The 15,028-nt window shown below is 36.9% G+C and overlaps 1 protein-coding gene across 7 annotated transcripts in view; it reads left to right on the forward strand.

The window, feature by feature from the left end:
• DPH6 (diphthamine biosynthesis 6) overlaps nt 1-15,028 on the forward strand; it is a 376,392-nt gene that overhangs the window by 103,843 nt on the left and 257,521 nt on the right. For all 7 annotated transcript variants that reach the window (XM_048854100.2, XM_048854094.2, XM_048854095.2 and 4 more), the window contains 2 exons: nt 5,603-5,676; nt 7,748-7,866. In XM_048854100.2, the coding sequence (XP_048710057.1) occupies nt 5,603-5,676; nt 7,748-7,866 (193 nt within the window). The remainder of the gene's footprint in view (nt 1-5,602; nt 5,677-7,747; nt 7,867-15,028) is intronic.

Raw genomic sequence — 15,028 nt, forward strand, 5'->3', positions numbered from 1 at the left:
TAATTTTCTCTGCTTACAAGTAAAAAGATCTTAGGATTTTTATAACTGCAAATCTGAGATCTGAAAGTAAATCTGTGCTTTTTCTGGTTCATGCATCATCACTAGTAAAAGATCTTATGGCCCCAAATTTGCCCTCATTCACATTTATGCAATACCACTGCCTTTAACATAGTTAACAATTCTGTTGATGTTACATGAGATCAGTTCACTTTCTCTTAGCTAAGTTGTTTTTCAGGAATCACTGTAGTGAGCAGATACAACTTTGAACACACATAGGGTTTTGATTTGTTGAGGGAAAAGCAATTGTAGTAATTTTTCTAATAATATCTGAACTTTAAAGTTGAGTAAACTTTTCTTGATCTCTTCTATTGATAATATTTGTGTTTTCAGACTCAGTCCCATGTCTGACCAAGCAGGTCGTATATTCCTGGTTTATTTCCAGCACCTTTTCTGACAGCCTTATAATTCCTCACACTGTTAAAGTGGCTATGAGTATGTATCTTTATATGCTAACACTATATTATACAATTCCTGTGTGTCTAACATATGTATACATGTTAACTAGTGGCAGTGTCTGACATAATAGTCTGTCAGCGTACCTTTCAGAGTTTCTCAATTCGGATGCATGGTGTAGAGTTCATGTACAACAGCTATTTTCACAGATATTTTCTTGGTGATTGCCTGCTTCCTAGAGGGGCTTCGTAGTGTAGGGTTATCATTGTATGGTAACTTTTTCGCCTTTCTCATGCTTTTATGGGACTGGCCCTTTTAGTCTGGCAAAGACAAACAGCTCCAGCCCTAAAGCAGCCATTTTTTCAGCTGTCTGTTTATTGGTGTCTGCCTTTTTTTTTTTTTTTTTAAAGCAGATAAATAGTTTTGGCTCCTGTTAAGTTTCCTCTAGTTTTATCTTTCTTAATCCTGTGGATCTGGCACTTTTCAGAGTTGCCACTGGTTGTTTTATTGTTTCTTTATGCTTCCCAGTCTATCTGTCTTCATTTCTTGTCGTACACTTAGATTGTAAGATCTTTGGAGTAGGGACTATCTTTTGGTTCTGTGTTTATACAGTGCCTAGCACAAGGGGGTCCTGATCCATGACTAGTACTCCTAGATGTTACGGTAATACTGTACTACTTCTAATAATGGTAATGGTATAGAAATGTGGTTACCTTGAAACTTTTATCATCAATAATCCCAAATGTATACATTAGCAACCTGATTAATTTATTATTCTATAAAGCACTAGTAACTGCTTAAATGTTTCCATTACTAGTAGTCTGCTGTATTGGATTAAGGGAAATATATGCTACTGTGTAGTTCCATACAGAACAATATGTTGGAGAATGGCAAACATGGAAATAAAATGTTCATTCTTGAGATGGTATTAAGTGTTTTGGAAGACAGTTGAGAATAAATCTCCTGATGTGAAGTGATACAGGAGAACTGTAAAGGTTCTATACCTGAAAATCTCAAGTTCTGGAAATTCAGGTACCTAAAATATGAAGGAAGGAAGCTAGGCTGTGAGTAGATAGTTACTAACTAATTAACTTCTTGATAAACTCTTCTTAAATTGTCCTTATTCACTGTACTTTTTGATGGAATCCTGTATTTAGTATCCATTTTATGCCACGTCTTGTAGTGCACTACATTATTTTTTTTTATTAGCATATGATGTCACATACTGCAATTTCAGCAGCCAGAGTAATACATGACTGTTACTGGGGAAAAGCATTGCTGCTGTTGGATAATATTTCATATAAGCAGAGATGCCACCAATGTAGCTGGATATCTAGATCAAGTCCACTGTATCTACTATACTTTGGAAATAATAGACTAGTGAGAATCATGAAATAGGAATTTAGGATGAATATTTGTTTATACAGTGTACTTGCTTATATTTTATGCCTTCATTGGCACTATATACTGTAATTCCAGAAAAACTGAAAAAGGTGAAACAAAACGGTGACGAGCCAAGAATAAATTCAGCCAGAATATAAAGTCAATAGCATGTTGTTGTGCAGTTTTGCCATATTGTAGAGAGTAAGTCATGTCTAAGTACATCTCAGTGGCTGGGTCAGAAGTAGAAATACACAGTAATTAGAATGAGGATGATAGTGTGTCATTCATTCATTCATAGTGCTAATAATTAACAGTTAGAAGTCATACTTTGGATACACAACACTGATATTTTCTTTGCTTTCTAGACCTAATGCCTAAAATGTGATTGCAAAGCCTTAGTTTATTGTAAATATTTTTATTTTTGGAGTTTCAGATGGAACAATTCACTCAGGTGTTTTCAGTTAAAAACATGGTACTCTTAGAAATGGTCACTGAAAACTTTAAGAATATTAATGAAAGTGGAAAACTCTCACTTCACAACATACAATGATTTTTATAATGGCACATGGATAAACAGAAAATCTGGTTGTAAATGTGGTAATGAGCTACATGAATTATAGTGGCATCATTCACATTTTGTTCAATAGGTCACTGATCTATTAATACTCCGTGGATGTGTATAAGGCACAAGCATGAAGGCTAAGTGAACTTAAATCTTTTGAGAAGTGCATTAATATACTTAAACTGCAATACATTATTCCATGGTGTAGCCTATTTTATAACTAAGTAATGCTAATGCGAAGCATATACTATTTACATAAAGTGCAAATATACAGAATAATACTTAGCTGCTGTACCTAACAAATTTGGTATGGGGATAATTATATTGTTTTATAAAGTGCTTTGAACCTGACTGTGCTATATAAATTGGATTGCCAACTTTCTAATCGCACAAAACCGAACACTCCACCCCTTCCTGAGATCCCACCCCGCTCGCTCCATCCCTCCATCGCTTGCTCTCCCCCATCCTCACTCACTTACACTGGGCTGGGACAGGGGGTTGGAGTGTGGAAGGGGGCTGAGGGCCCTGGCTCTGGGTGCGGGCTCCAGGGTGGGGCCAGAGATGAGGGGATTGGGATGCAGGAGAGGTTACTGGGATGGGGCAAGGGGTTCGGGTAGTGGGGGTATGGGATCTGGACAGGTGGTGCGGGCTCCAGGTGGGGCCAGAAATTAGGAGAGGGCTCCTGGCTGGGGAAGAGGACTGGAGTACGGGCTTCAGCTTGGGGGGGTGGGCTCTGGGGATGAAGGATTTGGGGTGCAGGAGGGGACTGGGGCAGGGTGTTGGGGGGGTGCGGGCTCCAGGAGGGAGTTTGGGTGTGGGAGGGACTCTGGGGGTGAGGCAGGGGGTTGGGGTGCAGGAGGGCGTGGGGCGTCCTGGCAGTGCTTACCGCGGCTCCCAGCCAATGGTCACGGTTCCCGCCAATGTGAGCTGCAGAGCTGGCTCTCGGGGCGGGGGCAGCGCGCGGAGCCTCCCTGGCTACCTATGCACCTAGGGGCTGCAGGGACCTGGCGGCTGCTTCCAGGAGCCACGTGGCGCTAGGGCAGGCAGGGAGCCTGCCTTAGCTGCGGCCCCCACTGCAGCGCCGACTTTACTTTTTACAGCCCGGTTGGCAGTGCCGACTGGAGCCACCAGGGTCCCTTTTCGACTGGGTATTCCGGTCCAACACTGGACTCCTGGCAACCCAATATATAAGTGGTACTAGTATTACTAATAGCAGTACATGTATCTCACATGTCAAAGACAAACAGAACAAAGAAATATCTGAGAAAAGCTTTCAAATGTATAGTATACACTTAAATAGACCCAAGAAGGCTCCATGGAAAATTTTGTAAAGAATTCTATTCAGAGACAATTCTGCTTGGCTTGATCTTAGCTTGATTACTCTTTTTCTTTTTAAATATAGTAATGGACTGGGTGGTCAAGGGAAGTGCAGTGGATGTAATTTATCTGTATTTTTAAACGTCCCTTGACTTAGTATTGTACAGGAATCTCAAAGAGAAGCAGGAGGAGTATTGTCTTGATAATAATATCAATGGATAATGAACTGCTGACAGATAAGATATCATAACTTATTATCAATAGTATTACTTCAGAATGTGCAGAGGCATCAAGAGGAATCCCATATAGAGCTTGGTATTGAGATCAGTATTATTCAACATTCATTAATGACCTGAAGGAGAATGTAAATTCAACAGTGATCAAATTTGCAGATGATACAGCTAGGAGTTATGACAAATAGAGAGGATTTTCAATCAAAAATACAGTTGGATATGAACAACTTGGGAATTTGGTTGGACTGGTATGAGATGAGAATTAATGTAAAGAAGTATAAAATAATACACGAAGGAAAGGATAATGCAGCACAGGAATAAAACGGAATTGTTATCTAAAAATAGTTATGAAGCAGGTGACTTGGGGGGTAATTACTGATAAGGAACTGACTGAGTTTGCAATTGAATGTCATGACAAAAAAAAAGACCAATTTCATTCTGAGATACATATATGGATATGTATATAGATGAAAGTTTTTTGTGAGAAAGCCTTGCTGCAGACTTCACAGTATTGGTACAAGGCACAACAACCTCAGAGGAGAAGTTACACCTTAAAGCCATGATCAGCCATGGCAGGAAAACTAATTCAGCTCAAGTCAGTTTTACTGGGTGCAAATTTAGGAAGAAGAATGCTACTTCTGTTCCAGTAAATTGGTTCTGATTTGAACTCAAGATAAAAAAAAAACAAAAAACAGATGCTTCCCATGAATCATTTTAAAAGTACATTCATTTTAAAATGTAATATTTTCTACTATATTTGCAAAGAAAAGAATATCAGCTTAAGTAATTAAAAACAGAAACAATGATCATATGGGAAAACAACCCAGAAAATCTGTTTGATAACAGAAGCTATCAAAGTCAACAGTTGCTCACAGTTACCACAGATACCTACTGTTCTGTGTATGGAAAAAACATCATCATCGCACACTCCACTCTGTCATAAACATTGGAAAATACTGTTTAATGGTGACCACTGTATCTTGATAAGATTTGTTTGTCAATGGAATGATCTTCCTTAGGGTGACAGAGACCTGTTTTAAGTAAAGTAATAACTGGCTGTATAGTTTTTCCCAGGTTGCTGAGATTCATTGTTGTGGCATAGGACCTTGTGTGGGAGAAGAGCAAAGAATTTAAAGTAGAGAAAAATCATTAGGAATCCTCAGAGACTTCCTCGGTGGTGAAAAACATCCCAACATAGATTGTAGGAGGGAGGAACATAATAAGCCTTCATTTGTGCTCTGAGGGGCAAAATGGCAAATCCTGCCTTTCTGCTGTTGGAATGGAGGGTACCAGGCATAATGGAACCAGAGCAGCTACACTGAATGGTGGTAGGAGTTTCAGGAACAGGGTTGCAGGGTAGGGCCTGTTGCTTTGCAGATACACTGGATATTTCCTTTGTAGAGTAGTGGTACTAAGGTAGCAGAGTACTGCTCCCTCTGAGGTTGGTGTAGTATCCATGGAGCAGATCTACCTTGCAGACTACTCAATTTTTTTGTTTTTTTTTTTTAAATACTAGGTACTGAGAAAAGGATCCACCCTTTCTGGTTGGTTTTCAAAGTGAAGTACTATGTATTTCTGAATCTCCAGTCTGCCGATGAGTATGTGCATTAACGTATTTGTAACACTACTATGCCTTTCTTTTTTTTCCCCTAAGGACAAGGAAGAAGTGGAAGGTGTCTCTGTAGGAGCCATTTTTTCTGACTATCAACGAGTTCGAGTGGAAGACGTGTAAGAAAATATTCTTGAGAAGTTACTTATAAATTTGAAAAAGATTTTTTTGTCAGTGATGTGCACAAAACCAACAAAAAGTCTGTAGTATAAAACAGAAACAGGTGTTTTTATTCCATATTCTAAGATACCTGATTTGTAAAACATACTAACCGAAAGCACTGTGCTTTTTTCTCTGTATGTATATCTTGCATGTATACTAGTAGTGAAATGATAGTAGATGGATTTGATGGATTCTACAGGCTTCTTTTTGTCTAATCCTGGATCCATTGAAATTATTGAGAATTTTGGCATTGATATAATGGGAGAGGTATTGGTCCATTTACTTCCACTGACCTTTCTCAGCTTCAGCTGGAGGATCCAGTAGTCCAAGGGAACAATAGAGTCACTGCTCAATTCCAAAATGTAGAATTGACCAAAATAATCTGGTGGTTACCAGTTGACATTTTTCAACTGAAATTTACATTAAGGACAGGAAATAAAAATGACCAGAGTCATAATAAATATAATTTTGACCCACAAGAATCTGAAAACAAAGAAATATTGTAGACTATACAAAGCTCATCCACTGAATCATCATACTTTCCCGAAAACCAGCTAAATCTAGCATCTCCTGAAAGATGATCAGGCGTTAATAGGAAAAGCACCATATCTTTTTCAATTAATAAAAGAGATGAGACACCTGATATTGGCTGTACTGCCATTACTTCCTTTTGAAGACAAGCCAAAACTTACCAAAGATCCCAGTCTGTCACAGAAGGAGTTTGTTTAATAATTTTAAAAAATCATTAAGCAGCAACTTGCATTTCTCATTTGTATTGGGAAGATTCGTTTAATGTGGGTGTACCGTACTCCTTCTTCTGAGAGTTTCAACAAAAATTGATTGTATAAGATACACTTGCAAATATGCACACCCTAGCAACATGCTCAAGACTTTTTGTGCTTTGTTGGGCTTTTAAAAAGTCTATTTGCAAATAAAACTCTTGGTGCTTTGGAAGGAGAAGAGTATAAACCTTAACATGAGTGTAAACCAAATTCTGTTGTTGAAACAGACAAAGTTTTGAGTTACAAAGAGCTTTTCTTCAGGTCCCCAATTCTAGGCACATTTAAAAATAATGTTAATTCTTCTAATACGCTATCACGTGTTAAATAATTGAAACAATGATAATTGACAAAATAAGTCTATTTTCAAAAAGAAAAGGAGTACTTGTGGCACCTTAGAGACTAACCAATTTATTTGAGCATGAGCTTTCGTGAGCTACAGCTCACTTCAAATAAGTCTATTTTGCATGTAATTTGAGCATTGTTTTAATAGGACTGCTCATTTGAGTAAGGCTATCCACTTGTTTGTGTTTGCAGGGTTTGGGCCTTAATGGACAAAGTCCCCTTGCTTTATTTTTGTTTTTATCTACTTTCTCACTAATTCACAAAATTTGCTAATTTGCAGTTGGTCTCTCACTATCAGTAGTGTGAATTAGTGATCGTCTAATGTGATAAATATTAATGCAATTTAAAGAGCATAGTCAAACCAACATTTACAAGTGTAAGTACAGCAGGTGAAACTAGTCTTCTTGGGTTGGTATTTTGTATCTCTCTTACAGATTCTATACTCATTCCATATGTGGCAATCCAGTTGATCCCCAGAGTATGCAGTGGCTATCTGCTCTGTGCATTCCACTTTAAGCAACGTTGACCTTAATATTGTGGACAGAAATATACCATCTTCTGCATTTATATGGAGTTATGTATATGAAATTTTGGGGCTTAATTTTCTCCTTGTTTATACTTATTTTACCAGTGTAACATGATTAACATCAGTGATTTGTACAGGTACAATTAAAATCAGAATGTTTAGTTTTCTTTTTTCATATAGTGCACATATACACTGTACTTTATAAAAGATAACATGTTTTTAATACATTCATTATAGTAAAATATTGAAGGTTTAGAAAACATACATGTTTAATAGTAGGACACCCAAGAAATGTTACAATTATTGTTGAACAATTGTGTAAAAGAGCATAATATTGGAATTTACCCAATGATTTGTCTTTATTTTTCTTTTAAATAGGTGTAAGAGGCTTAATCTGCAGCCTTTAGCTTACCTTTGGCGTCAAAACCAGGAAGCTTTGCTCAAAGAAATGATATCATCTAACATTCAAGCCCTCATCATAAAAGTAGCAGCTTTTGGTAGGTATCCAGATTATAAACAGTGCTGTATGTTAACACTTTGGTAAACTTAATTTATTAATTAGCAACTGCAAAAGCACAGCAAGGAAAAAGAAAACAAAAACTCTGTTTTGTAATTTAAGGTGAAAAACAGTAATATGAAGAGGTGAAGAAGGATAGATTTTAAAATGAGTATTGCCAGAATATGACAGTATGTCTGAACAATTAATGGAACCTATGAATAATACATAATATACACAATAGATTTTTGTAGCTTAGTCATTAAATTCCTTCAGTTGTTTTCCCCCCCAGTATACCTACATATATAATGCAATGGTCCGCAGTACGGTCATTCAAAGGGAATACAAATTGATGGCTAGAGATGGGTTCAGAATTATAAAATATCACAAAAAGATTTAACGAAGAATTAACAAGTTAACATCCAACATGATGTAATTATGTTGGGACTCAAAGAACTTGTATAACAGCAATCTTTAAATTTGTGAAACTGATAGCACACACTAGGTGATGTCACTGATATTTTTTTAAAGAATGAGAGTTATAGTTTAGTTGTTTGAGTAAATCGGAGCTCAAAATCAACATATCTTTTGACTTTCATTGGCAATGGTTTGAAGTGTGACTTTTATATTGAAGCAAGCTATTACAAAAGATGACCTGAATGTTTGCAAAGACAAAAGATATACCCAAGTGGACTATTAAAGAAAGCTTTATTGAGTGGCACGTGTTCTGTAACCATACAGAAGCAGATGAGAACCTTATTAATGGCACAATACATCATTTCCAAATTACAGGACTCTAAGCAGTTTTTCATGTAAAAGTATCAGATTAGGGTTTAAGAATAAAACTGACAAAAACCCCTTTTTCTTTTGGGGTCACTAGGGTTTTGTGGGTCATTAGACCAAAGAATGGCTAGTATAATAGAAAAGAGTCAGTTCTACATGGGTGGATAAAAATATATATCTGATAAATTGTGTCGAATAACCTTGGCATGTGACAGGTCTTACATTCAGCATAGATGTGACACTTTCACATTGTATCTAATGCCTTTTTCTACTGCCTTAAATACCCTTTTTAAAAATAAAGGGGTAATATTGTGGTGTACTATTGTTTAAGAGTTATGTGGAGTACCTTTAGTTGTTTGTTCATATCCTGGCTTGAAACTACTATCACTCTAAAAAAATATATTTTTATTTATTCATTTTCCTTGTTGAAGTCATTTCAGCTCCAGCTGGGTTCCCTTGTCACAACTCTTTAGTTTTACAGCACTTACTAGTATGGTCTCATTTCATTGTTCTCAGTGGATCTTTCAGTGCTGTTAGCATTATTAAAATGACTAGAAACACAAAACTTTGTCATTCACTCTCAGTTTACATGAGATGTTCCCAATTTGGGGGAGGGAGAGCTCAGTGGTTTGAGCATTGGCCTGCTAACGCCAGGGTTGTGAGTTCAATTCTTGAGGGGTCATTTAGGGATCTGGGGCAAAAATTGGGGATTGGTCCTGCTTTGAGCAGGGGGTTGGACTAGATGACCTCCTGAGGTCCCTTCCAACCCCGATATTCTATGATTCTATGATTTTTAATACCATTTTCTCCTCTGGTGGGGGTGATCAGGTACAATCTATAGGAATTAACTGCCTCACTTCCTCCCACCAACCCATCTTTAAATAAAGAAAAAAGCTCAAGATCTTTTATTTAAAAGAAAGAAAGTTTCCAGCTCATGCACAGCAAACAGAGAAGGGATGTTGCTTATATTTTTACAGCACTTAACATCTCAGTGTGAGATAGAAGAGTAAGATTAACTAATATGCTTTTTCAGAACTAAGTAATTGTATGTCACCAACTGAACTTTGTTTCATTTGCTTTGCTCATAAGCAGCTCTCTTGAACTGTATGACAATTTAGTACTTCTTACAAATTGTTTAGAACCAAAATAATTTTTAGTTTTTAAACCAAAATCCATTTAAAAAGTGGTAAGACCTGAGTGATTCAGAAAGTGACTTTGGGGTGACATCGTTGGTGACCTGTATCATCCTTGAAGCAAGATAAACTTGTCTTTTGTATCTCAGACGCTTTTAAAAAGTTAGAATTGACTGGTTACTGCACAAAGAATGCTTTGTGGAGTGTTCATTTAAGGAGAAAATACCGTAAATAGTTGTAGATAGTAATTAGATAGAAAATCACTGCTGCCTTTATTTTTTTTTTTGGTTAAGGTAAAAAGAAAGATCGTATCAGACTCAATTTCTCACCTGCCTCAGGCAGTCATAATTAGATATAAGCAAATTTAATGGAGCTTGTGTGCTCTGGGGCCATTCTGCAATGCTTTAATAATTGCATGCTTTATTAAAGTAAGTTTAAGGTATGAAGGCTGTTTAACATATCAGGTGGCAAAGAAGCTAAAGATACAGGTTACCTACTTGCCTTTTATTTTAATAATCAAAGGCGCTTTTAAGCCAAATTGCTGTGAATGTATTTAAAATAACAGATTTAAAAGTCTGAGAGGTGATGCATTAGATGGTATACTGTACAGATGTTAAAACAACAAGCAAGTCAGGTAACTTGAGCTTGACATTCATCAGCATTGGCATGCCCACACACCCTCCCGTGTCCTGTTTTCCATTAACTTAGTGCTAATATTGGAAAGGTAAAAGTCTGTCGGTTTATGTAGACAGCACATAATTATACAAGTAAATGAGCATTAATTTAGTACATTTCCTTAAATCCACCTTTACAAATAGTTAGCCTTGCCAGCAGCAAGAGTTTTCCATCTTGGAATAGTGTGCTGCTTCAAATGATGGGAGACCAAGTACTTTCACTTATGTGCAACAGGAACATTGTTACAGCTCCATACTTAATGTATCTTCATATCCCTTCTGTTATATGTTAGTCAGTTTCAGTTTGTCCCAAGGCCAAAACTTAAAGTGAGTATATTTCAGAGGTGCCAATAATAGGAGATAAACACCCAATAACTCTGCAGCAGATTTGACTAGGAATAGCAGAAAAATGTTTAAACATATTTATCTCCAGCATCCTCTTGGTGTTGCCCAGAGCTGCCTACAAAGCTGTAACTGTGATGAGCTTTTCCTGAAAGTATTTCCACTTGAACTGTAACTTTAGCAAATTAAAATGATACAGGTTAGCTGAAAAATAGCTGGTAATAGCTACCTTTATCATACAGGCACCTTTACCACAAGATCCTGTTATATCAATTGTCCAAAGGAAGCAGATGAAAGAGCATAATAAAGCATCAGCATAATCATGAAAGGCCTGATTTTGATGCCCTCACTCAGACTAGACTTCAGTTAGGTCATTTGTGGGTTAAGGTACTATTCAGCTTGAGTAACTGTGTCAGAATCTGTACCTAAATGATTCCACTTCTGTGCATATAATATGATTTCTCAAGTTAACTTAAGATCCCATCTGCAACAGGTCCTAAACTAAATTAGTTACGCCTGCACATTGGGCAGCATATTAGATGCCCCTGTGATAGTTTACTTCCACTCCAGAGCAGTCGGGAGAATACATCTTTGGGGATTTCCCCCACCTCCCAATATGATCTATAATGATTTCTCAACATCAAGGATAATATGAAGATAACATTTATATTTAGTCTGATTACAGACCACTTTGGTAGACTAGTTTATATGACCCAAGTCAAATGTTATCTGTAAGCCCTAACTACAATGATATATTAAATAACTTAATGATAAATTTGAGTTTTGTCTATATCATTTGAATTATTTTAATGTCTTATTTACAATTAAATTGACTTAACTTCAGAGCTGTTAGCTTTTCCCAATATTTTAACAATAATCTTCTGAAAGTCTATTAATCTTCAGTGCATTTTATTAAGGACTAGTACAGATTGTTTGCTTGAGGATCCAAGAAAAAATGGCTTATTCAATATTTTCATCAAAATCAGACTTGCAAAGCCAAAATTTCTAGCTTTTATGGGATTAATATGTATTACTTCAGTCAATTTATACATTGCAGTTCCTTCCTGTTCTCTTACAATGTAATAATTATCCATTGTAAGATTGAACCTCTGAATAATAAATTGTAATCGTTAGGTCAAATAATAGAAGCATTCAGCTAAGAAGGCAAGTCTCTCTGCTTCCCATGGTAAATAATATTTCTAAATCCTAGTCCTTTTATTAGACCGTATAAAAGAAAATATATTGTAACTCTTTATTTGTTTGGGAATAATGGAAGCAGAGAATATTGATTATTTATTTCCATTGCAGTATTGCATGAAAGGCAATCCTGGCTCCATTGAAGTCAATGACAAAACTCCCATTGACTTCAGAGGAACTAGGATTTTTACCCAAAGTCTCTAGGGAAGACCTCAACACCCAATAGCTCCCATTTAGGTACATAAGTGAGAGCTTCTGGCTGTTGAGCTATTTTTGAAAATCTGCCTCATTTAGTTAAATGGGAATGGGGTTCTTTTAAAAATTGTACTCCAGTTGTCATTTCTGAGTAGTTTTGAAAATCTATTCCCTGAATCAGGATTGAGGGGAGTGGCTTCATGCTAGGTGCTATCAGAACACAGAGGAAGACTGTCTCTTCCCCTAAAAATTTGCAGTCTGATTTTCCCAGACAATTTAAAGACATGATTTGACAGGTGAGCGTTAACAAACAAAAGGAAAGAGGAGGAGAAGGGGAACAGATAAGAAATCAATATAAGATCCCCTTCATAGTCCTCCATACTGCACTGTAAATACAAACCTTTTTCACATTATATTAAAACTAAAGAACAGGATATTCTTTTTTAGCCAGTTAAGCTTATTTTAAGTTGTTTTTTCATTGCTTTTTCTGAGGTAGTCACCGGAACTTTAATAGAGTTTCTGACAACATTCACAGCCTTTACTTTCAATGTCATTTGTTTTTACTAATGGGAAAAAGACTGCTTTCGTTTATCATAATTTTAAATAGAAGATAAAATGGCAAATAATTTTCTTATCTATCACCCAGTACAAGAATTTAATGATTAACTATTCTCTTGGAAATAAGATAAGACATTCTCAACAATGGCCTTTAAACATCTTTTAAAAAGACCCTTCTTCAATAAAGTTAGCCTAAATGACTTTCTTGCGCACAAATCTGAAGACTTGTAACTCGTTTGTATTATTGTATTATTTGTACCTTTGACACAATGGTAAGTCAAGTGGATGCCTGGCATGCACTTTAGGAATGGCTATCATGTTACTCCTTTTTTTTTTTTCTCCTTAAAAATCTTGTTTGTTTCCTAACCAGCACATACTATAATAATTACATTTTTGAGCAAAGCTTCCATAATTTGCTCAAACCCTATGGAATGTAAATGTATTTGACCTTTTTGCTTCAGACATGTTTCCTTAATGCATATATGGGCTGAATTCAGGTAACCATACAACTCACATTATTTAACAATAACAAAAAAGAAAGCTAGTTCTCTGTCACTTGTTGTCCTGTGCTATCAGAGGGGTCATGGCTCTTGAGGCACCAGGAGCCATTTTGCCCTATTGCACAGATATTCCCATTCCTTACATAGGGCTCAGCATGGAAAACGAGAAGGTGGTTGCGGGAGCAGGAGACAAAAACACAGTCAGAGCTAGCAAGGGATTCAAGGATGATGTGATGAGAAAGAGGCAGTACTAGAAGGGATCTGGGATGAAGTTGGAGGAGAGGCACTTGAGATAGCAGTTGTAGATGAGTTTGGAAGTGAAGGGAGGCAGTATCTGGGAGAGGATACTGTTGGGGACTAGGAAAGGCTTTTGAGGATGGGATAGATCAGAACGTGCTTTAATTGTGAGAAGATTGAGTCAAAAGAGATTGAGAAGGTTAAGGACAGTCAGGAAGAGAGATGGTTACTGGGGAAGGTGGAAGGGTTAATGGAGGAGAGTAGCCAAACAACCTTATACCAAAAAGTTAGTAGACTTCATTTCATTCCACACCTTGGGTTTTTTTAGTTGACCATTTGTGCCTCAGTGGGAGTTACTGTGTGCTCAGCACTTGGGAAAGTCAGCTCACTTATTTTAGGTGCTTAAATATAGATTTAGTAACTTGACTTTTGGTTCCTATTTTTTTTAATTATTGGCCTATGTTAATAGAGAGACAAATAAATTTGTTAGTCTCTAAGGTGCCACAAGTACTCCTTTTCTTTTTGCGGATACAGACTAACACTGCTGCTACTCTGAAACCAAATATTGACCTGTATTCTGGAGACAGGTAGCAGAGACCTCCTGGTCACACAGTGTCTGTCTGTAGATATTTTACTAGAGGCATTGCCAACTCTTAGGCGGAGATGGGTAAAACAAAGGCATCTGATACATATACAGTCTCCCTCTTCCCAATTCTGGTGTCTAGCACCTCAACAACCCCTGGCTGCTGGAAGGAGGAATTGTAGGGGAAGTCCTGCTCACAGCCCCTGCAATACTAGCCTGGAGCATGTTCAGTGTCTCTGTGAAGATGGTGCACGCACAGTCCAGTTGGTACATATACTCTGTGAGGGGATGGAACACCTCTGAGCAGTTTGTATCTTCAGAGAATTTATCTGCCAAACTCTAACAAAGTCTCTACTAAGCATATGCAAACTGCAGTTTTTCACAGGTTTATAATTTGGGTGAGTTTTCATAGGGATAGTAAAAGGAACATCCTTAACAGTTGGGTAACATCTACTCCCCTTACCCCTGCCAAATTTTAAGTTCCTGCTCTAAAGTATAGAGATGCTAGAGCTTCTCAGTGAAACAATTGTAAAAATTTTTTTAATGTGGGTAAAACAGCATATTTTCCCCTAATCTCATTTTCAAAAATGGTTGAACTATTTTAGCTTAAACTTCCCCAAATATAGTTCGGACTGAGCCAGGCAGTTGATAAGGAAATTTTCAGCACAAATAGTTAAAGTTTGGCTGTTACAAGCAACTGAAAGCAAAGCCTTATAATGGAAACTTTTGGGCCTCTTTAACTATAAACTGCACTACCTGTGCTGTCGATAATATAATATTACACACACAAAAATATGTTAAAAGAATATTCAGGTTGCAAAGGCAAATGTTCAAAAGTTAGGAAATGTCAGAATTAAGGCTACCTGTTCCATCTTAATTCTGTCCCTTGTGCATTATGATAAATGCTTTAATTACATGATTATGTTTTTTCCACAAGACCCTTGCTTCATTCTGTGCACAG

This window comes from Caretta caretta, chromosome 6 (genome assembly GCF_965140235.1).
Source record: "Caretta caretta isolate rCarCar2 chromosome 6, rCarCar1.hap1, whole genome shotgun sequence".
Lineage (NCBI taxonomy): Eukaryota > Metazoa > Chordata > Testudines > Cheloniidae > Caretta > Caretta caretta.